Source organism: Pongo pygmaeus, chromosome 1 (genome assembly GCF_028885625.2).
Source record: "Pongo pygmaeus isolate AG05252 chromosome 1, NHGRI_mPonPyg2-v2.0_pri, whole genome shotgun sequence".
Classification (NCBI taxonomy): Eukaryota; Metazoa; Chordata; class Mammalia; order Primates; family Hominidae; genus Pongo; species Pongo pygmaeus.
This window is the reverse complement of record NC_072373.2, coordinates 32,723,091-32,745,547: the sequence shown is the minus strand read 5'-3', so window position 1 is coordinate 32,745,547 and position 22,457 is coordinate 32,723,091. Positions and strand designations below refer to the sequence as shown.

The 22,457-nt window shown below is 37.0% G+C and overlaps 1 protein-coding gene across 13 annotated transcripts in view; it reads right to left on the bottom strand.

Annotated features, from left to right (window-relative positions):
* Window positions 1–22,457, bottom strand: part of ESRRG (estrogen related receptor gamma) — a 592,692-nt gene that overhangs the window by 150,230 nt on the left and 420,005 nt on the right. For all 13 annotated transcript variants that reach the window (XM_063672170.1, XM_054442396.1, XM_054442407.1 and 10 more), the window contains one exon: window positions 2,894–3,010. In XM_063672170.1, coding sequence (XP_063528240.1) covers window positions 2,894–3,010 — 117 coding nt within the window. The remainder of the gene's footprint in view (window positions 1–2,893; window positions 3,011–22,457) is intronic.

The window sequence follows — 22,457 nt, the reverse complement described above, 5'->3', positions numbered from 1 at the left end:
ACATCATGATCTCTGACATACTTCATGGGACTGAAATCCCTCTCCATCCATAAAGATACATTTAAGACAGTATCATTCTCTCCAGGCTTAGAAAGCAAGTCTTGAGCCAAGGAGATGGCCAAACATAATTGTGCATTTAGATGCAGGGTACAATGCAATATTTCACTGCATTTTTAAAGTATAATAGAAAAAGAATATTCCATATTTACTCATAACCATCCCATCCTTTCGATTTGGTGGTTGTGGGAGGTGGGGGGAGGTGGTTAAAGAACTGATATTTTGCCATCAAAGTGGGCATTAAGAAGTAAAGGAAAATAAATTATTATTTGAGTATATCAGCAACAGCAGCAATTCCCTAGAAAACAGATACTTGCTTGATAACAGCAACTGAAGAGGTGTGAATTATAGATAAGCACTGTCCCATTCACTTTCACCAACAATGTTTAATTAAACACAGTTCACACCTCTTCATTCACTCTTACCGCCCTTCAGGATTGTTCCTGCTACAAATCACAATGGAAAAAATATTTAAGGAAAAATATCTTCTTTAAACCTGGAAAAGCAAATGGTATGTAAATTATAGCACTAAATCGAGCTAATAAAAAAATTATATATTCCTAGAATTCGAGAAGTGTCTCCATGTAATTCAGTTTTTCAAAATAAAACCTAAATATAGATCACTACCACATCAATACAAGTGTTCATTGTTGTATTAATTTTAGAACTTTTTAAAAAATGGATTTGCTTTTGAAAAATAATGATTCCTCAGCTTTCAAGGATTTGAAATCATTCTTAATTCTCTTTGAATGAGCATAAGTTTAGTTTGAGTCTCTACAACGAAACTAAGTGGCAACATAAATATAATTAAGGCCAGAAATTGACTGTCAATCACTGATCATTAACTTTCAGAAATATGTTTTTGTTTGTTACTCTGCTATAGGGGTTAAGGCAATGGCTAAGATAAAGAGCTCCGCTTCACAAACGTAAGCTACCACCATCATCTTAGCTGAGAGAAAAACTCTGTCATGTGGGTTGGGTGGTTGTTGTCTTAATTATATGTTTTCGTTTATCAAAATTGTCCTTCTGGCAATTTCACATAAGTTTTCTCTAGCAAGAACCACCTTATCTGTCTTGTTCACTGTTGTATCACTGGAGCCTGGAATAGTGCCTGGAACATGGGAAGACCTTAGTACATATTCAGCAAATGGATTACTAAGGTAAAACATGGTAACTCTGAAAAATCCTAAAAGGGCCAAAGGCTATACCATAAAAAGTACCCCCATCCTCATTTTCATTCACCAATGTGACACTGTCACCAGTCTTTAGGTATCCTTCCTTCCTTCCACTTCTCCATGTATACACATGTGTATATCCATCACAGTGTGTATGACGTCTGCCGTCCATTCTCCTTTCCACCTCACTCTATACACATATATATACGTATACACACACACACTCTCATACATACACACACATACATATATAATGAATCATACTATTAAAAACTTGTTCTTATATATTTACTTAGTAATGTATCTTGGTCATCTTTTTATAAAACTTTATTATAACATTACGCACTTCTTTGTTTACAGCTCTTTCTCAAGGGAAGAGCAAAGTTGAAGACTAGAAGAATTTGAGAGGTCTTCTTTGTTCCTATTTGATAAGTGAAAGTCAGAGAAATACGATGTGAATTCCATATAACCAAACATAATCTGATCTATTCATTTTCCTATAATATTGTTCACAGTAAAAATCTTGAAAGAAGAACAAACCGGGAAAAATTATGACACAGCGTGGTGGCACACACTCATTGACACTCTGGTTCACTCTTGGTGAATTAATATGTGAGCCTATTTGGATTTAAGAGTTAAAAAATAGGGGATCTCCAGTGAGAACAAAATATAATAATAGGACAAGCCCCAGAAACAAAGCATAGTTCTATGATGCAACAGAAGTTATACATTTAAATATTTAATGAATCTAATTTTCTGTTAAACATTAATTACCACCTTTTCATTGTGTTACTTTATAAAACTGTGTTTATTTCAAACTCTGGTGAATTTTCTGAAGAAAAGGAAACAGAAAATTCTAAATGCAGTATGTAAAATGCACATTTACAAACACGCACACAAGTAAAGCAATGCATTACAGAACAAAAACTGAATCACAGGCCTCACAAAGTAAAGAAAACTTTTTATCCATCTCCAAGCTAACATGTGAGTTTCACTAGAAATGATGAAATATACAAATATTTCAGGACCTTTGACGTGTGGAATAGTTGAGTGGCATCTAGAATCAATGGGTTCAGTTCCTGGCTCCACCAATTATAAACTGTGTGAGCTTAAGCAATTTGTTTAGCACAGAACACATGTCACTGTTGCTATGTTATGTTTGTTGTTGTTATCCCCAACTGAAAGCAAATAGAAAGCAATTTTAATATCATATTTTAAGCTCTTTGTAATAGAAAATAAAGTCTAAAAGATAAGGGTGGGAAAGAATAAAGAATGCGTTAAACCCAAGATTAATTAAAAAAAAAAATCTCTCTGCAAACCTAGTAATGAGAAGAAAACCAAAAATTCAATGACAGTAGCCTCTTGGTTTGTCTTCATCCTTTGCTTTCTGCAAATTGTAAAGAAGATAAAAGCACTGCGGTCAAGCATACCTGGTGTGTTTCGCTGTACATCAGATCCTCCTACCTTGTCCCTTCCTGTCAATATGAAGTGGTTAGCCATAAGTTATCAGAAAGTCCAGGTATAAAGGAGTATTCTGCCATCAGAGTCAGGGTACTTACTGTTACCTCATCTTTTTCTGGTTTCTCTAAAACTGGTGGAATTTTTGCCTCCCATTCCCACACCAAAATTGAAAGCTCAGGGGCATTAGCAAAGAGCCTTACCTTCTTTCAGCATGCCCACTTTTAAACACTTCATGAAGCGGCAAGCCTGGCAGGATTTACGTCTGCGCTTTGTAATTTCACATTCGTTCGTGGCAGGGCAGCTGTATTCTATATTGCCTAAAACACAAGTTTGAAGAAAAGTTGTCAGATTTGCAAGATCCAGGAAACATTAGCTTCCCAAAGGCAATGTCAACTCTATTATTCTTACTCTCCCACCCCAAAAAATGTCACATGAGACTCAAGAGAAATGTCATAAATATCATCAAGCTGGATGCTCTGCTATAATCACAAAAGATATGTGGGACAAGGAGAACAAACATGGTGAAATGCTTCAAAAGACGAAGTTTAAAATTAGCCTTCAAAACATTATGCTGAGTCCACCCATGCAAAATAAGAGTCCTCCAGAGTCTTATGATCCAAAAGAAATTTCAAAATAGATTATGTTCATGAAAACACAAATATCAAAACCAGATTATTAGATTGTCAATCCTGGATTTATTCTGGTTCCTAATACTTTGGTGTATCAGGCTTATTGTCTTTCTGACACTGAACAATATAAACTTCACTGTGGAAAATGATATGTGAACAAATATGGCATGTTATAGTAGGCTCCTAGAGGGTAGGGACCGAAATTACATAGTTGTTGCTTTAGCACTTACCAGAGCCTTACAGCACAATTCTGCACTTGGTAAATGCTTACTGATGATGGTGATGATAATGAAGATGATGGTCATCATCATTATCATCATCATCATGATGTGTGTTACATAATTTGCATAATTAATTCCAAACACTGAAGTTCCCTGATGTTAGAACAAAGAAGAAACTGCTATGAAATTACATATTTTTAATATTAGACTTTGTATCATTTATGGTAGTACCTACATATTTAAAATGGCAACTAAGAAACCAGAAGATCCAAACTAAATTTTTTTTTTCAATTAGTACCAATGGCAGTGTGTGGGATGTGCTCTGGGGCTGCCTACAGCTTTGTAAAGAAGCTGCCTTTAAAATAAAGCTTTTCTCCCCAATCAGCTCTGTCACATAGTGCTTGAAGGTCTTTGGTTACTTCCTAACCCTTTCCCCTTGTGATTAAGTGCATTAGTATCTTAATGAAAATGCATTCTGTTTATTGCCCTCTTGGGAAGGGGGAGGTCATCACACCAAATGCATAAATTGTCATCAGAGACAGTCCGAGCATAATTGCAATTTTGCTGCTCCGTGTTTGCAATACTCGGGGTCCGTCCAAGTCCCCTGAAACATGCGCAGATTCTAGTAATTAGCATAGAGTCTGCCTGGGACCACAGCATTGATGAAATATTTCAGAGTTAATCACACTTTGTAAACACTGATTTATATTGACTACCTTTCTTCAGACTGATGTCTCCTCATTAAATATCACATTAGTGGATTGCAGGGTAGCACAAAGACTCATCTACTCAGCAACTGCTAATTCAACAGGAAGTAATACCTAACCACTTATAACTACTGAAAACTGGTTAAGTATGCATGACTTGAAAAAAACACATTATAATTTGAGATAGCCTATCAAAATTGCCTAAATTAGCATTCTAATTCAGGGCATTTATAATAATAAAAGCAACTACTTTTTAACAGGAGGTTAAATAATAAGAGTATTATTAATTGCATCAACAGAAGTATATACCATCACCTTCCTTGGAGATATTACTGATGCTATACTCTTAGAAAACCAAGGATAAGTCAAAGAAATCAGGGTGGGCCGGTCACAGCTAAGAATAAAAGGATTTATAATCTGAACTTTAGATGAACCACTCTTCACTGCAGAGTTTCTTCAACCATCTCTGAATATTTATTTTGCATCAAAAGAGTGTTGCTAGTAATTTTCTAAGGGTTAATTAGTATTCCACTACTAGATCCTTCCACCCTGTTCGGCTCCCCCTATACTTACTTAAAAAGAAACAGGCCTTTGCTGTCTTAGGAAGGACTGAACAGTGACTGCTTAAAAGGATCAGAAAGAAAGAAAAAAAAAAAAGTTTGCCAAACAGCATTCTTTTCCTTTTTTCTGCCTGAAAAGTCAGTATGAAGTAACACTTTCATCACTTCCCTTATCAAGGCATGAGTGCTAGTCCTATGCACCTTTAACCCAGTGCTAAAAACTTCTACCAGGATGATCCACTGCCACAAACATAATCATCATTCTTTTAAAACCTGTTCCACTTCCTCTTTGAAAACTGTATCCCCATCCTTCACATCAACAAACTTCTGACAAGAATGCACATCAGGCATGTGTGAGCTCACACCTGGACTATGGCAGTTATCCCCTCCCTGGGATTTTTGCCTCGGTCCTGACCCACTCTAATCCATGTGGCATACCTCTGTCATCTTCCTTTCCCTAGGACTGCTTTGATCACGTCATTATGCTGATTTTAAAAAAATCAATAGAATTATTTGCCTTCCTGAATGAAATATAAACTATAAGGCTTACAAACAGGGTCCTCTCCCAGCCTTTCATTTACTTTTCCAGCAATATTGCTATTATTACCTGACATGAACTTTTTGAGGCAGCCAATTTGATTTATTCATTTTTTGCTAAGTGTCCTTCAGACTTTCCTCTGAGAATTATCTATCTTTGTCACTTTTTCTTCTTAAAATTATTTCCAAGCCTCCTTGTTCAACTCCAACTCCATTCCAATCTTTCAGGAAAACTTCTCTGACTATCCCAGCAGAAAATGATTTCTTGGTTTTCGTATTTTTTCAGGTAATCTCATCATATCCAGACAGATAATATTTTGTTATACCTTTCATACACATATTACCCACTGGACGGTAAGACACTAGAGGACAATGGACATTTCTAATGCAGTATAAAAACCATCCAAGCCAGGTGCAGTGGCTCACGCCTGTAATTCCAACACTTTGGGAGGCCGAGGCAGGCGAATCACTTGAGGTCAGGAGTTCAAGACCAGCTTGGCTAACATGGCAAAACCCCATCTCTACCAAAAAAAAAAAAAAAAATAGAAAAAGAAGCCAGGCATGGTGGTGTGCACCTTTAGTCCCAGCCTCTTGGAAGCTCGAGGTGGGAGAATTGCTTGAACCCAGACGGCGGAGGTTTCAGTGAGCCAAGATCATGCCACTGCACTCCAGCCTGGGCAACAGAGCAAGACTTCATCCCCACCCCCAAAAAACAAAAAAATCCACCAAAAAGTAATATATAAGTGAAAGAATATACTTATAATAGCTTAGAATTTTCTTATCTCAGGGTCATTATTATGAACATCAATTATGGTGTTATAATGCAGTGTCACAGGATCAAGTGAGCTGCATATCCCATTAGGAAGCAATGTTAAAAACAGTAGGAAAATCATTCCACAAATAATTTAAAAAATAGAAGAAAAAGCCAGGCACGATGGCTCACACCTGTAATCCAGCACTTTGGGAGGCTGAGGAGGGTGGCTCACTTGAGGTCAGAAGTTCAAGATGAGTCTGACCAACATGGTGAAACCCCATCTCTACTAAAAATACAAAATTAGCCAGGTGTGGTGGTGCACGCCTGTAATCCCAGCTGCGTGGGAGGCTGAGGCAGGAGAATTGCTTGAACCCAGGAGAAGGAGGTTGCAGTGAGCTGAGATCATGCCATTGCACTCCAGCCTGGGCAACAAGAGCGAAACTCTGTTTCAAAAAAAAAAGAAAAAAAAAAGTCGAGTTAATTTTTCAAAATCGTCAACAGTAGCTTTGACAAAAATGGAAAAAAAGTGTGGCAAAAGGGGAAAGATTATGCAAAAAAAAATACAAAAGCTTCTGAGGAGTAAAGTGTGAATAAAAGAGGAAATCATAAAGGAAATTATATTATACAGGAAATAAAAATCCATACTGATATGAATAGGATAAGAATCAAAGGAAAACAAAATAATACAGATAGATGGTGCTAAATGAGTTACATAATTTTTATCTTACTTTATAATTGGAGCTACATTGGAGAAAATATTTAGGATTGATTCAATAATAGTAGCTAAATCTATGAATGACTCATCTAGGAATAATTATGTAAAGATTTTAAATCTCTTCAAAAGGCAGAAGGGAATCTGTCAAATAATGATATGAGAGTTTTATATCACATTTAAAGGACTTTGGTCTCCTTTCTATCCATTACATTCCATAATTCTTCAATGATAAGGAGAAATGTAAAAGCAGGAGAGGTTTTCCTAGTGTGTTAGAATGAAGTCTTGAAGTAGAACCTCTGTGTTATTCCTTGTTGAATCCTCAGTGCTAATCGATGAGCCAGGAGTTTTGTATTATGGCTGGTTTGGGATAGAGAGGTGGTTCCTGATATTAAGGAGTCCACTGAGAGGAGACAAGACGTGTAAACAAACATTACATTTTAGTGGGTGGTGTCATGGTTCAGGATGCAGTACTGGCATACTGGTAAGCACATACATTCCCACAAACACAGGGATTATGCTTAGGAAGGTCAGCAAATTCTTCACATAGGAGCAAATGCTTGAACTATGCCATGAAAAATAAAGAAATGACTACATTGGGGTAAAGGACTCCTTCCAGAGTGACAGCAAATACAAAATACGTTTAAAAATTTCACCATGAATGGATGGAAATCAGTAGTCCTAGCATCTTCACAAATGATATATTTTCAGCTGAAGGGCATAGAAATTGTTTCTGATAAATGTGGTCTCTTTCACAAATATTTTCTTTCAATAAAGTTGCCTTGACACATACAGATAATAACCTTGATTTCACTAAGGGACTCTGGTTTATATCTTGGAAAACCAGTCAACATCATTCTAAATAACTTATTTGCTTTATTTGCTGGAGGAAAACCTCTCTAATTTCCAAGCCCTCCCATTGAGTTACATAGTTCATTGTTGTTGGCTATGATCACCCACCCAACAAAGTCTTTGATCCATGTTAGAGTCTACAGAGATTGTGCCCTTGAAAAACCTTCCCTGGTGATTTTTCTATTCAATAAAGAAAGCATTTTATCCTAAAAATGTGCTGCTCCAAGCACCTGGGTAACAATGTTACATCTATTTTGGTAATGGTTCAAAGACATGACTCCCAGTAGACCATATGATCTCTATGGGGCACTTGTTTTCCTTCCATTCTCTAAAAGTGGAAACTAGACGAAAATATTTCCAATAGCAACTATGGGCACCTGGAATGTGAACACTGGATATTCACTCAGGAGGATGCAGAAGTTATTGTTTACAGCATAGGATTTTCATTTCAGACACGGAGTTTTCTTGGATTATAGCTTGCTATTTTCTGGGACACATTTGTTAGATGGCACCAGGGACTGAATTGGGAAGCTACTGATGACACAACTGGAATTTTCCCAGTTTTGTCAATAGCTAGGGAAGTGTGCTCTGCTGCAGAGGGAACCAAATCAACATGGAAGCTCTGAGTTTTTAAACCAGGCTGACAAGAATGATAGAGCAATTTATAATATCTCCTGGCAGCTTTTCAGAAAGTCCCGGGCTCTGATTACTTATTTCAGAGTCTTTTGTGCAATTAGTTTGCAGGCAATATAATTTTCTCACTTACTGCTTAATAGAATCTTGCAGCTAGCTGGCGGATAGAATAACAGGGTGTATGTAAAACTCCAGCCTGGAGTGCCAGTGGATAATTTGTATATTCCTTTCAGTCACTTAATGGACTTTTACAGTTTGGCAGTGAAAGGGCTGAATGATGTAAATTAGCATGGCATCTCAAAATAAAAATATATGTCAAATCTTTATTCCTGAATCACATCACTCCCACATGGTAATGATGCATTTGGATTTATGTAGTTCCTAAGACTTGTCCTCTTTTTCATACATATAGACATCATAATTGTAAAGCTGATTTGAAAGCATCTGTATATTTCTCCCAATTGTTTCAGTTTTATTAACCGAACCAAATAGCTTGCAATGACCCACAGGGCACTCCAAGTGGGGTTTATCCAATTGTTTTTCAACATTAAGTGATTTAAAAATAATGGGATTTGCCTCAGTACACAATTACAGAGCATTGAAATCATGCAGGCAATAATCTGTAGTATTTTTGTTTTAAAGGCCCTAAAACATAAACAAGAAAGAAAGAAAGAAAACTCTGTCTTTATTGTATACTGGCAAAGGTTTTTCCATTTTTACAGTGATCTAACTTTCCTTTTTTTCTTTGGTTTTCTTTCTTATTTTCAATGCTTTGTTTCTAGCTATTCTGTGCTCTTTTCCACCTGAAAGAGAAAATAATACTATCTATAGCTGAGATTCATATTATAGAATAGTAATTTATTCTATATCTGTAACTTTTAAAAAGTCATAATTACATCAATGCACACGTAAGTTAAGGGAGTTATTTGTTTTTCAAAGAAGGTGTCCACAGTTCGACTTTAAATAAGTTGTGTAGGAACACTACATCTGTTCTCAAGGGATTCCACCAAATACTTTTCGGTGCTTCCTTTAGAACTGCCACCAGAGCCACTTTACAAGGTATAAACAGGGCTTGGGAGGCCCTATATTATACCTCATTTTCACCCAAACATATTGCCCTTTGCATTTTGACATGAAGCCAGATGATTTTTGTTCATTACTAAATTTTAAGTCTACCCTTAAAGGTCAATGATTTGCCATCACTGAAGCCGTTGTGAGACTCTGTCTCAGGCTCTAAAAGAGGATTTCCAAAAATACTATAAGGAATGGGTACTATCACTCTACTAATGGGACCCGAGACCACCTGCCAGGTGAGGTTGTGGCATACTGAAGTCGGAGGAGAGGAGCGTCACATCAGGTTAATAGTTAGAGCTGGCTCTTATCAACGCAATTTCATACACAGGAGTGTGCACAAGTCTCATGCTCTTTGCCTCTGCACTGTCTCTCTACCCCATAAAAAATGAGGTGGGGGAGAGGAGGGTATAGACAAGATCTTTTGCCAGTTGATTCTTTAGCATTCTATAGGATTAAATTCTGACAATCATAAATGTAGTATATAAGAGGCATATAGCATAGCGGCACAAATTGCTGCATTTTCAAGGTGAAACTTAAGCCTCACTTCCAAATAGGAATGGATGATGCTTTACCCTTAAGGAAAAAAGACTGGAAGGATATTCACAAGCAGGCAGGCTTTTAAATCCTCAGCAATGTCTAGTGACTGGAGATCACACACTCTGGTTTCATCCTACAGTGTCCTGTGTTTGGGAGAGTCACCAAGGCTGCAGTCTGTGCCAGTACTGGCCACCACCCCGTGCAAAATTTCTAACAATAAGATTCTATTCCTCCACTGTATTGAATGAAAAATGGTTAGCTTTTAAAAATGCTATAAAATGAGTACAAATTACTTAGCCTTGATTTTTTTCCAGTTTAAAACAAACTAAATCTTCCCTCAGGTTCCCCTAAATTTGTAAACATGGGCATTCCTTTATCACTTTAATTCTACAACTATCAACTAAACACTAGGCATTGTGCATGTTCATTTTAGGACAAAATTTTTGTATGTCCGTTCTATGTCCATCTTTAGCATATTACTTTGCATATAGTTGAGAAAAATGTCTGAGGAGGAATGTGTGATAGGAGGGGAGGAGAAAAGAAAGAAAGGCCAGGCGCTGTGGCTCACTCTGTAATCCCAGCACTTTGGAAGGCCGAGGCAGGTGGATCACCTGAGGTCAGGAGTTCGAAACCAGCCTGGCCAACATGGTGAAACCCCATCTCTACTAAAAATACAAAAAAAAAAAAAAAAATAGCCAGGCATGGTTGTGCATGCCTGTAATCCCAGCTACTCAGGAGGCTGAGGCAGGAGAATCGCTTGAACCCAGAAGGCAGAGGTTGGAGTGACCTGAAATCGTGCCACTGCACACCAGCCTGGGCAACAGAGCAAGACTCTGTCTCCAAAAAAGAAAGGAAAAGAAGAAAGAAGAGAAGAGAAGAGAAGAGAAGAGAAGAGAAGAGAAGAGAAGAGAAGAGAAGAGAAAAGAAAAGACAAAAGAAAAGAAAAGAAAATGCAAACCTAGGTTCAAGTTCCATCTCTACCATGTTATTGGCTGTGTGAACTTGAACTAGTTGCCTTTGTTACCCTCAGTTTGCTAAAGTACAAAAGAGGAATAATCATATCTGCTTTATAACTTTGTAAGAATTATATTAAATGAAGGTATTAAGATCATATACATACAGTTTTGGTCCCTTTTCTGAGGAAAAAGGAGAGAACTGTCTTAAGATCCCATTTATTGTTATTTACCTTGAATTCTAAGGCTTTAATCTCCAGTTTGCAAATATAAAATAAAACCACCTTCCTCAGATTTATACAAGGATGTGAAAATGAATATGCCATTCACTCAGAAACCCTGAAAGAAGATTTTGTCCTTGCAACACTTCTAGGGAGAGCATTTAGCTATGTTTTATAGATATTGAGAAGGAAAGGAAGATAGCCATTCTTAAACGTACCAAAATGTCTAAGAAGTGAGTTTGTGAGGCGTCAACCACATCTCCTCATGAACACTTCCTGTGTCTACCTTGGAGCACACACAGTGCCTATCGCTGGGTATGATCTGATTAGAACACAGGGCAAAGCATTTGCAAAGCTCTTCAAAAATCTTATCCCAGCCTTATCTCTTGCCAGAGTCCCAGGTCGACTTCTACCCAATCTCAAGCTCACCCCCTTGGATGAAACCCACATGGCATTACCTGAAATTCCTAGAAAGCAGCATCCTTTCCTACTGCTCCTCTCTATGTGCTGCTTCTATCATTTCTTCAGTGAGATGATCCCAGGGCTCCCAAGACTGAGTTAGGGGTCTTCATGGATGTAACTAGTTTATCCCGTACTTACCTTTCAGGTGAGTCCCTCTCTTAGCACTTAACACACTTTATTATATGTGTCTGTGGAATTGCCCCCTTCCTGTCCCAACTGTATATTCTTTGAGGGCAGTGCCTTACTCCTTTCAGAATCCCCTGTGTCCAAGAGAGTGTCAGGTCAAGTCAATGACCCATAGGAAACACTCATTTGTCAACTTAATTTTTAATGAGTCTGTTATTCATTCCCTCATTTTAGTGTTTAGCTTCAAATTATTCATTAAAAATTTAGAATAAAAGTGTTAGCAATCCACCAGTAGTATATTATTTGGCATAAAACAACACAGACTTATAGGATATTTGATTTCAAAGAGATTCTAAATTCCAGTTGTTTCAGCCCCCTTGTTTTATATAGAAGACCATAAAAGGGGTAAATATGTAATGACTTATCTATTATCACTAGAACCTATGATTGCTCCACCCTCTTTATAAGAATATGGGCTAGTTAACTGCAGAAATTAGACTAAAACTGAGATAGCCCAACATGCAGTTCAATGGCCTTTAAATGCATCCACAAAAAACTTAGATATCAATACCTAAGAACAGGAGAATAACAAACACTAAGACTCACAGGTACTCTTTGATGTGGTTTACATTATGAACTCCCATTTTGTGATTAGAGATTTAAGGCAGAGAGAGAATAAAGTAACATACCCAGAATCATATAGCTAACAAGCGCTAGAGCCAGGATTTGAACCCAGGCAATCTGGATCCAGTCTGTGCTCTTAAATATGCGGCAATGCTGCCTAACTCTAATCTTTTAAAAGTAGTTAACTGAATGTTGTTTAGAATAGAAATAAAAATGAAAATTCCATCTTCTGAAAGAGCACTTTGTGTAGCTGTTGCTGTTGCTATTGTTGCCTGTCAGAAAGGAAATTTTGATGCCTGACATAGGAGCCTGAGAGTGATAGGTTCAGGGTGGATCTTGGCATTGTCTTTTGCTGTTGTCAGACTTATGGTGTAAGGGCAGCTGTGGGATAGGATAGGGTTGCTTTTAGAGAACGGAATCTCTCAACACCTCAAAAAGAAATCCCTCAACTTGTCTCTGTACCAGTATGGTTGGTGGCCGGTTTAATTCCACAGAAACCAAACAGAGCATATCACCAAAGCAACAGGTGTCAGGTTGTACACAATGCATTTTAACAATCCCAAAATATTGTTCTTGTTCCTGATGGGAAAAGAAAAAGTAATCCATAATCATGAGGGTGTGTTCTGAAATACATTTAAAAAGGACTGGTAAGTTTATAATAAAAATGCATTGGTGAAAATGATGGAGAATATAAATGTCTCTCATCCAAGGACTAAAGAAATTCAATGTTTTTAGTTCTGATATAATCATGTCTTCTTGTAATAGGCAACTGTTTTTTACAGTGTAAAATGCATATCCTACATGATGTGTACAGTCTCTTCTTATTTTTTAAGCTCTTATAGTACACAGATCATGTCACAGAAGTCCTTATAGAAGAGCTCAAAGGTGACCACAGCCACAAGAAATATATAATATCTGAGATGACTATAACCTCCAAATTTGCTGTGCTCTCTATCCAGCATCAATTTTTACATGTTATTCTTCTACCTGTGAATTTTAAACAACCTTGATGCAAGGCAGTCTGCTTATCTGTCTTTCAAAACATGCAACAACAACAAAAGGCTTGTTAATAAAATATTCTTGGAAAAGAAAACAATGCTAATGACATCTAATGCATTCACTATCATTGGATAGAAACAGTTTCAATGTGTACATTTTACGGTGACTTTTGCAGACTGGTACAAGTCCATATGACCAGTTAGAGGCATTTGGATGATACCCTATATGATAAAAGCAGTTGATCCTTAAATAGAAATTTTACTTCTTGAGATTTCCCTTCTACCTTAAACAAGTATAACCCTTTCTTATACCATCCCTAAGTGCTTCTGTTCTTGGATGCTATCAATGTGCCCAAAGTTTGTCAGAGAAGAAAAAATGGAATTAGATTTTGCTTTTAAGATCAAGTTCATATATTCAACAAATATCTGCACCCTCTAAAATTAATACTGATTTGGGGAACTCCTTCTTGACATAAGTAATGGTAATTGATCTGTGGGTAAGCTGTAGGAGGCAGTATAACATATGGATTACGAGCTAACATACTGGAGTTAAATTGGGCTGCCTTGTTCTACCATTTTCCGTGTGACTTTGGAACAGCTCTTAAATTTGGAGTTACCTTCTTTATGAATGACATGTGGATGGATAATAATTGATACATTATGGGATTGCTATTAAGTAAGATCATGTATTTAACATGCTTAGCAGAGTTCCTGACAGGGAGTGAGTATTGATTATAATATTAGCAATAATTACAACATCATTACTGTATTCAGGGAAGGAATGCAGGAGAAAGAGCTAAGTGGGACTCAAGAAGTGCCCAGGTAATGGTTCTCAGCACAGAAATAAGGAGGTGCTAGCCAGAGAATTTCTTCTGGTCTTGTGCTTGTCAGCCAAAAGACAAAGAACTGATGTCTGAGTCAAAAGGCACTTTGTGAGAAGCAAAAGCAAACAAACCAACCAAAGACTATGCCATGGACTCAGTCATACAAGAAGGTAAAACATTCAAAAAACAATAATTACCCCAAGGGTCAGGGAACTCAGATAGGGCTGCTGGGTGGATTGAGAGAAGGACGAGGAAAGCCCAGAAAACAATGGAAGCTCCTGGCATGTAGTCTGTACCTAAAGCTTAAAACAAAATCTGTATACCTGAACTGTCTTCTATGTTAGGGATTTCAGATAAGTGCCTCGCATCCCCCTGTGAAGAGTAAGAAAGAAAAGTAGAGGAAAACTTAGCAGGGAGAGTGGGGGGGTTCCTGTTTGATGATTGTCCAAGGGACCTAGGATAAAAATGCCTCCTCCACTGTGGGATATTTGTTTAACTCTAACTCTTCCACAGAAGAGCAGGGGTTTGGTTGGCAAGCTTTTTTGAAAGGGCCAGATTGTACATATTTTTGTCTTTGTAGGTCATTCAGTCTCTGCTCTGACTCCTTAACTCAGCTGCTGTAGCACAAAAGCGGCCACAGACTATACTAGAATAGGTGTGGCCATGTTCCAATAAAACTTTCTTTAGCAAAATGGATTTGGCCCGTAGGCCTTGGTTTAGCCATCTCTTATCTAAACCATATGGACAAAAGGCTGCAACGACAAAAATACTTTACAGTCTATTATCCATTATTTCCTTTCTTGCTCATGACTCTGTAAGATAGTTTCCCCCAAGTTAGGTACAGAAACTTTGTAAAGAAATCTTTGTAAATTGATAATAACTGAGAAGAACAAATAGAAGAATGAGTTGGAAAACTTTTTGCTTTAAGTATCACAAAATTTGAAATTGTTCTCCACGTAAAACATAGGCGAAAGCTCTGGGGCACAGTGAGGTTTTTCCAAAAGCAGGAGGTACTTTGGGAGTAGTGAAGATGCTCTGGAGGCAAAAGCAGGGGAAAAAAAAGGTACACTTGAGGACAACACATTGGGCTACATTCTTTCCTTTGAAGATTTTTGTGCTTATCTCTGATTGTCCTCAAATGGAAACTGTAAATAGTACGCACTGAAAAGAAAATGGATATCAGAATGTAGATTTGGGATATGTATTCAGATTCATTCTAAAGGTACATTCATATTTTCAGCTCTACATTCTAAATTAACAAAGATGTCCTTGAAATAAATAATCTCTCAATAGTATTCTTTCTAGTATTATCAGAGATACCCTTTTTTTAAGTCTGCTCAAACCAAGATAAAATGAGATTTAATTCCAAATAATACAGCAACTTTTTGTTAAAAATAGATTAAAAAATTTTTTCTCTTTCTATCATTTATCATAAGAAAAACAAAAAGAGACCAAGACCAACAACACAACAACAACAACAACAACAAAAAGGGATTGATTCTGAGCTGCCTTCTGGAGTGGTCACAAAGTTTAATATGCAAATGGACAATTATTCTCACATCAAAATAGGAGAGAAATAAGCCTCTTTCTTCCTAAAATAAATAATTAAAGAATACAGAAGTGTCATTAGTGGAGACAGATTTTTAGGATCAGTTTAAGACTAACAAACAAAAATTGGTTGGAGAAATGAATGTCAGATGATAAAAATCCAGAGAACTGACCCAGGAAATGGAAATGATGGTGGTACTGAAGAGTTGTGCTCTCAAGCTTCACATTTAAGGGATTTCTAAAAATGAATTACAAAACGTTTAGGTATTTTTAAGACTCAGTTCTTACTGTCTGCTTTCTAAAAACCTTGAATATTATCTAATCATAACATTTGGCATATTCTTAATTCCTCATTTTTATTTTAATAACTTAAACAATTTTGCCCATGGATTAAAATTCTCTCAAGAAAAATACAATCTAAAATCATTGAATCTTTTAAAAGCTTTTAAAATATACAAGGCAGTGTAATGAAGGGGTTAAGAGGACAGGCTCTGGGTTCAAGATTTCAGGGACCCAGTTGTTCTTTGGGCAATTACTTCTCCCTGCCTCAAGTTCCACATCTATAAAAGAAGATAATATAATCATGATAAAAGTGCCTACTTCATTAGGATGATTAAAGAAATAAGATAATTAATGTAAAGCACATAGAACAATGTGTGACACTTTGCAAAATCAAATATATTCATTACTATTATAAATTAAACTAATATATTTATAATTACTATTAATATTATTATAGGTTAACAAATTATTCATCTAAAACCATTGCATTAAGCTCAGGAATCTTAAGACAACTATGTACATTATCCATATATATAAAATTACTTATGGATAAGCCTAAGGTGATAAAAGATTAGAACTTTGGTGTATATATAAATTTGGTATATATATAAAATCTCTCAAAAATATTTAGATATTCACCTCCTACCCATTAGGATGGTCACTACTGAAGGAAAAAAAAAAACAGAAAATAACAAGCACTGAAAAGAATATGAAGAAATTAGAACCCTCGTGCTCTGTTGGCAGAAACATAAAATGGTACTGCCGCTCTAGAAAACAGTACGGGAGTTCTTCTAAGAATTATAAATAGAATTACCACGTGATCCAGTAATTTCACTTCTTGGTGTATGCATACATCCAAAAGAATTAAAAATAGGATCTCAAACAAGTATTTGTACACCCATGTTCACTGCAGTATTATTTACAATAGCCAAGAGATGGAAGCAACCTAAATGTCAGCCAAGAGAGGAATGCACAAAGAAAACGTGGTCTATCCACACAGTGGAATGTAGTAGTCCTCTCTTATTTGCGATTTCACTTTCAGCAGGTTCAATTACCCGAGGTACAGTACAGTAAAATACTTCGAGGGAGAGAGAGAGATCACATTCACATAACTTTTAGTACTGTATATTGTCATAATTGTCCTATTTTAGTATTAGTTATTTTTGTTAATCTCTTACTGGGCCTAATCTATAAATTAAACTTTATCATAGATATGTATGTATAGAAAAAAAAAATCCTCATCTCTGTATGGTTCAGTCCTATCTGTGGTTTCAGGTATCCTCTGGGGGTCTTGGTACATATCCCCTGCAGATAATGGGGGACTCCTGTATTATTCCGTTTTTAAAAACAAATCCTGTCATGCACAATGACATGAATGAACTTTGATGATATTATGCTGAGTGAAATAAGTCAGTGACAAAAAGACAAAGACTGCATGACTCCACTTATATGAGACATCTAGAGCAGCCAAACTCATAGAAACAGAACAAGAATGGTGGCTAGCAGGGACTGGGGGTAGGGAGAAATGAGTTGTTTCATGAGTGCAGAGTTTACATCTGACATGATGAAATACTAAAGACTCGTGAGCTATTGCACAATCATGCGCATATAGTTAACACTAATGTACTATACATTAAAAAAATGGTTAAGATGGTAAATTTTATGTTTCTTACCACATTTTTTAAGTCTAAATGCCACTTCTTTCAAATACAAACAGATTAGCTTTTAAGTATAAAAGCTAAAATACTACACCATCACCCTGTACCTAAATTTGAGCTTATGTGAAACTTTTTAAATTGTATAAATGAGCTCCAATGACTAGGCTGTTACATCACTGAAGTCTCATTATCAGCAACTTTAAAAGAAAGTGAATTCATGTGGTTTATAACTTGAGTGAGTTAATGTGTTTTATAACTTCTAAGAAATTGTCTAAGTCTATCTAGTAGTATATCAGGAAAACACATCACTGCCCTGGGCTTTACCAAAAAAAAGAAAATAAAATCCTGACCCATGACTTTTACTCATGTCAAAATTCTGAACCCCACCCAGCCATACCTCACGAGTTGCCTAACAGCTTCTACAGTTTGACTTTTAACAAGAACTGATGTTCCCTTTCTTATGGATTTAGCAAATCATATTGAGTCATAGTCTCCCACAACTAGTTACCAAGCAAAAGTGAGCCACATCAATAGGAACTTCTGACAACACAACTCTCATCATTCATTTTTTGTTTTCTTTCCTACATTTAGAGTGAACATTCTAATATACCCTACCTGGCTTTAGCCATAACCAATTTTGAGTTTACTGGAGGAATGGCTTTTATTGTATAATTATTTGAACATATGTACAAAAACATGCATTTTGAAAAATATAAAGCACAAAGTATCATTCCTATTGTTTTGCTCTCAAGCATTTAACACGTTGTTCAGTAGACTGAGGCTATTCTAGCAGGGTCTGAAGCAGCCTTATTTGTCATGACTTGGTTCTGGGTTAAGGGAGCACAAGGAGGAATGAAGGAAAGCTATTAGAGTGCTAAGAAAGGCACTGATGTCTTTGTTTGGGAGTTTATCTTGTAATCAAAGAACTGCCTCCAGTACCTTCATCAAAACAAATAGTCATCAGATAATAGAGATTATGGATGGCATGTCCTCTGGGGAAAGTCCAGTGATCTGTAGGCAAAGAGTCAGCCACACCCACTTCCTGAAAGTCCACTCACAAATGTAAAATTCCACCTTGCAAAAGGCAGAAAAATCAACGGCATTTTTATAAGAATTAATTGGAAGTGATCTGTGAAGTCCCTTAGACTGGAACATAAAAACAACACAAACTTCCTTCTCAACAGTTACTTGCTAGGAGAGCTCAGAGACTTAACAGGTTGTAGTTTGGGTCAGGTTAAGAGAACTCTCCTCCCTCCAAAAAAAATCACTGAAGAAATGGTAATGCAAGGGCTTCTTTTCCATAAGAGAATGATTGAATCGGGAACAGGTACGTTTGAGTAACCCAGACGGGTCAGGATAGGGGATGCTCCCACACTGGAACCAGAGAGGCACCAGGTCTTATGCCAGCTGCACCCACAGTCAGCACCTGAAGGGCAGCTTTCCATCCATGCTACTCCATCCGAGGACACTAGCTCACGAGATCTATAGGGAACTGATTTTATTTTCTGAGTGCAGAGGGTTTTATTAAAGGAAAAATAAATAAGAGTACAGGCTCTGATTAAGTATGCGTGTGTAAAGAGAATTTATTCCAGAATTACATCTGTATTTTTTTGGATTCTAACACAGGCCATATCACACAGTAGAATCCATGAAATATGGGCTTATGTAACAGATACATTGTAAGTTCTGTTAAAATATAAAGATAGAACTAAGTTTAGGCTGGGTGCAGTGGCTCACGCCTGTAATCCCAGCACATTGGGAGAACAAGGCGGGTGGATCACCTGAGGTCAGCAGTGCGAGACCAGCTTGGCCAACATGGTGAAACCCTGTCTCTACTAAAAGTACAAAAATTAGCCAGGCATGGTGGAGCGTGCCTGTAATCCCAGCTACTCAGGAGGCTAAGGCACGAGAATCGCTTGAACACGGGAGGCAGAGGTTGCAGTGAGCCAAGATCACGCCATTGCCCTCCAGCCTGGGCAACAGAGCGAGACTCCATCTCAAAAAAAAAAAAAAGATACAAGTTGAAAAACTATGAAAAAGCTTGTCCTTTTATTAAATGTAACTATCATGAATTAGTGATATTGCGATATTGCTACTACAAAATGTATTACTTAAAATAAATAAGGCCGGGTGCGGTGGCTCACACCTGTAATCCCAGCACTTTGTAAGGCCAAGGTGGGTGGATCAACTGAGGTCAGGAGTTCGAGACCAGCCTGACTAACATGGTGAAATCCCGTCTCTACTAAAAAATACAAAAATTAGCTGGGTGCAGTGGCCGGCGCCTGTAATCCCAGCCACTGAGGAGGCTGAGGCAGAAGAATTGCTTGAACTCGGGAGGCGGAGGTTGCAGTGAGCCAAGATCATGCCATTGCACTCCAGCCTAGGTGACAGAACAAGACTCTGTCTCAAAAAATAAATAACTAAATAAACATTTACTATCAGCAGAGGAATATGAAACACATACTATCACTTCTTCCATATCACTGTGAAGTAACAGAAACAGTAAGAAAGAAGGTTACCCTTTTGCAAATACATTGCTAGGAAAGTTAATTTTGTTTGCTTAACTTGACATGAGCTATAGTTGGGCATTAAAAGTTTTGTTGCAAATTTGTGTCCATCCTGAATGCCATTGGCATATACCCCTTACATGGGATAGGCTCTTATGTAGTGTCACCCAACAGGAAAACACACCCTACAAATCAAAGCTAAAATGATGTGCCTATTTTAAATGACTTTCAAAATACAGTAACATAATGCTATGTGTTTAATAAACATGTAAATGACACCAGAGATTCTGTTTTCTGCAAAGTGGAGTTTCTAATATTTGAAGGACAAAAATCTAGTGAGGATCACTACATTTTATTCTATTTTTCTTTCCTTGATCAAAGATCAACCATGAAATAAAATCTCTGAAAATAATCACTCTGATTTTGCACAACCCAAAGATCTTTTTTCATCAGCCACTCTGTTACTTTGTCTTAATTTACATTGATTCTGTTTTCTAATTAGCTAGCCAACACACACACACTCACACACACACACATATTTACTCATATATATCATAGTGCTCATAGATGTGTAGTTCAAACAGGCTTGAAATATCCAAACAGAGAAAAGAGACTAGAAAATTCTGAAGAAGTAAAAATATTCTGAAAAGGGAAATAATAGACGAAAAAAAGTCATTATGATAGAGATTGGGTTTCAACTTTATAAATGATATGTACACAAAACTGCCTAGGAAATCCTTTGGCATAAAAATCTTTCTCATCAGTGTTGCCTACAAGGAAGATAAATAGGGTGTCTTGATTTAGAAGTTACCCAAACTATGACCAGCAGGTCAAATCCAGGTCTGGGCTTGTTTTTGAATGCCCTCAAGCTCAGAGTGGTTTTTTATATTTTTAAACAGCTTAAAAAAAACAAAACAAAGAGTATGGAACAGAGAAGGCATGTGGCCCACAGATTCTAAGATATGTGATAACCTAAGATACTTAAACTATCTAATTTATTATCTTTCTCTTGAAAATGCCTGCTGACCAGTAGCTCTTTGACAACCTCAAAAGTATAATTTAGGTGACTTCCCAAGTCAGAACAAACCATGGAAAAGGAATCACCACTCATTTGTCCCAAGAAGTGGTTCCAGTAAGTCAAAACCAGGAGAGGAAAAACTAAATTATGCCGTTTTAGGACACCCATTCATACAGTACATCTTCACCAAAAAAGAAAGTCTACAATACTTTTACTATTAAAATAAACACTGAACCTAACAATTAAAATAGCAAGAGTAGAATGATATTTGTTATTTATAATTTGGCAACATTAATGCATTTCAAAAACTCAGACATAACTGGCATCAAATGCAAGAAGTGGAAAAGTCAAACTTATAACAAAAGCAAGTTAAGAGTTAAAGTAGGCTGGGCGTGGTGGCTCATGCCTGTGATCCCAGCACTTTGGGAGGCCAAGGTGGGCGGATCACTTGAGGTCAGAAGTTTGAGACCAGCCTGGCCAACATAGTGAAACTCTGTCTCCACTAAAAATACAAAAATTAGCCAGACTTGCTGGTGTGTGCCTGTAATCCCAGCTACTTGGGAAGCTGAGGCAGGAGAATCACTTGAACCCAGGAGGTGGACATTGCATTGAGCCAAGATGGCACCACTGCACTTCAGCCTGGGTAATACAAAGAGACTCTGTCTCAAAAAAAAAAAAAAAAAAAAGTTAAAGCAATGAATTATAGACAACATTTCTTTGGAAAATATTACTTCTACATTTAATTTAACACTGCATTCAAACTGATAATCACTGCGATTCATCAAGTCAATTTAGCCATTTCCATATTATTTTGGATTTCAATTTTATAACATGTTAGAGTTTTAAAGCTACCAATTACTATAAACTGAGGTAGTTATTTTCTCTAGACACTATTTGGGTTAAATACATTTTATTAGTTTCCTTTGGAAAGTTCATATCATGTACACTCAATTTGTAAGTTCTTATTTTCTCTATGGCTGAAAACATTCTAAGACGAAACAGCACATGATGGCAAAAGAAATGCAACACCAGGAAAGATCCTCTAGGACTACACTGCCTGCTTCAGGAAGGAGTCATACAATTCACAGTGTAGTAAAGCAGTTGGTCTCATCAGATCCAAGGGCTATGCCCGCATGCCTTTAGCATATGGCTTGCAAGAAAATGACTAATCTTAATGCCCCATGTTTAAGGTGAGATTTAGGCTCACATTAATGCCACTTTAGCCTCAGAAAAGAACAGCCCTTGCCTGAAGGCTATGGGCTTTAGAAGGTATACGTAGCACAAGGATCCCATTCAAAGTGTGAAGGGAACAAAGCCCAGCTGGAGC